Source organism: Phytophthora parasitica, assembly GCF_000247585.1.
Source record: "Phytophthora parasitica INRA-310 unplaced genomic scaffold supercont2.7, whole genome shotgun sequence".
In the NCBI taxonomy this organism is placed as follows: domain Eukaryota; phylum Oomycota; class Peronosporomycetes; order Peronosporales; family Peronosporaceae; genus Phytophthora; species Phytophthora nicotianae.
The window spans coordinates 2,069,399-2,071,726 of NW_008648993.1; the positions used below are offsets into that span (position 1 = coordinate 2,069,399).

At 43.3% G+C, this 2,328-nt stretch overlaps 1 protein-coding gene across 1 annotated transcript; it reads left to right on the forward strand.

The window, feature by feature from the left end:
• Positions 1 to 1,462: 1,462 nt before the first annotated feature.
• PPTG_21727 (hypothetical protein) lies at positions 1,463 to 1,591 on the forward strand (the record flags this gene model as incomplete). The annotated part of the gene is made up of 1 exon (XM_008899361.1): positions 1,463 to 1,591. One exon carries the CDS (start codon positions 1,463 to 1,465, stop codon positions 1,589 to 1,591), a length of 129 nt encoding a protein of 42 aa, XP_008897609.1.
• Positions 1,592 to 2,328: the final 737 nt, after the last annotated feature.

Consider the following 2,328-nt stretch of genomic DNA (forward strand, 5'->3'; position numbering starts at 1 on the left):
AATAAACCAATTACCTTTTATTGGGACGAAAACGCAATTTAATTACATGTAAGTAACATTTAATAGTGAACACTCTCCTTAATTCGCGAAATTGGTAACATTCGCAGCTATTGACAGCACAAAGGCATAAAAAAATGTTGAGGACGTTTGCATTTTAAGACAGCAGTAGTTTAATCCAGGTAGCGCAGGATCGAACAATGCTAGGAAAGTGTCTTCAGCGATGCCAGGCAGGGGCTATCACTAAATTTTCTACTGAAACACAATCAGTGCACCTCAGAAACGTACAACACTGTACGTAGTATTACCGATACAGTAAGAAGTGTATTAAAATTAGTCTGGACGCCTGATTAGTGTGTGTTAAAATTATTCTGGACGCCTGATTAGTCTGGGCCTGTTTTAACCCATAATTGACTTTTCTTCTTAAATGTATCAGCTCGCAAAAAAGACTGGTCTATACTAATTATGTGCGTGCGTCCTAAGAACCCGATTCCCAATTAGTCTGATCCAGACTTTTTTTAATTACCTATACTTCTTACTCATGTACGCAGCAGCAATTTGCTACCAGCGAAGATTGCTTTTGCATCCGAAATCAATGATTGCGGGCAGCTGATTGCAGCAATCATTGATTTCGGATACCTGTACAAAAGGCAAATCCTGTATGTCTGCACGTCCTTCCGGATGTTATAATTAGGCATGGGCTATTGGGCCATTTTCAAATCCCCTACCCTTTTGATGAAAAATGGGCAGTTTAGTTAGTGTAGCTTGTCATTTAATATGATGTTCGTTTGCGTCAATGGCTCTGGTCAACCGCTTGAACATCGGTACTCAACCTGTCAATGATGGTGGTTTGTATTACCCTAGGTGCTGCAACAACGAATCTATTCTAGCATAACAGTCAGGTCAACATCTTGTTTTCAGCCGTCTCGTCCATTTCCTCGGGTACCCATACTGTCGATGATGACTTCAGCACTTTGTAACGAACAAAGGCAACTGCGCCGTGGAAGGTGACCTGCATCGAGACTGTAACTCGTAAAGAAGACTCTGGTCAACGGAGCTACACTAAGATAAGGAAGAGGAAGCGTAGTTTTTGCTAAAAGGAATGCACTTTCGGTTCATGTTTGAAGAATAGCTTTACGAACGTTTATCTATCAAATCAGTTCAGCGCATGCCAAATTCAAGCTCTGACAAGCTGAACGAATCCACGGCGTTTTTTTAAACACGAACAAAAAGATGCAATGCAGACTCGATACGGATGCACTAGCCGCGGCGGACACGAGCCCAGAAATGCAGGCTGACTCCACAATGGACTCGAGTGAGAGCATTGAGGATGGGCTTGCGATCGCGACGAATTCGAATACGGACATGTTGAACGGATTCAGGACAGAATCGAGTGTGAACATGCGGACTTAGTCCACGACGAATACGAGTACGGACATGCTGGACGCGTTCACGACGGGCTAGTATGGATAAGCTTAACGAGCTCACAACAGACTTCACTACGGGCGTGCGGGAAGCTTTCACAACCGATTTGCGTACGGAGAAGTTGTGCGAGATGATGGCGGTCCGAGTCCAATTCAAATGGGCATTTTGACAATTCTTAAATGGGTATTCTAGCTTGCTTACGTACATAGTACTGCTATACAATACACTCGATAGGTGTAGCTCGGGTTTTGCTTACCCTGTCATATATGCTGAAAATGATTGACAGAACATATGTGGCTTTGTATCCAGCTGTTAGAATTCCGCTGAAATGATTTGTAAAATGTCCCATCTAATCCCGAGGGGGAGTTCTGTACTAGTGATGCAGTAGGTCGCTCCAGGTAAACATCCGATATTTACCAAAAACAAAAAAAAGCTACACGGTTCTTGGCTTTCGAGACAGTATCCCATGGGCAAATGCGTTTTTAACGGACGAAACGTCAATTCGGGGAAATCTCACGTTTATCCCGAGATTATCAATCTTTTTGTTTAAACACAAAATAAAGTTAAATGCAGAAACACCCTACTACCTGTCGAGTCTCAGTGGGGGTAAGCTTCACTCAAAACTCCTGACTTAAGACGTCTTCGCTTCCATCCTCTTGTTCGCCTAAATCCGAGAGCACACAAGACTCTTCTTCGCTCTGTATTAATATTTCTCCTGTGTTAGACGACGCTTCTGTTTGAGTTTTAGTCCGAGCTCAATCAGCTTGTTTTAAGATCGCTGGTACCAATCTCCACTGTCTTGTCGAAGAGGGCAGTGGGAGACGAGGTGCTTCACGAGGCAGTAATGCCATTTGACTTGGTCTTGTATGTGGGAACGGGGATATGTAACTGAGGAAATCGGAGAAT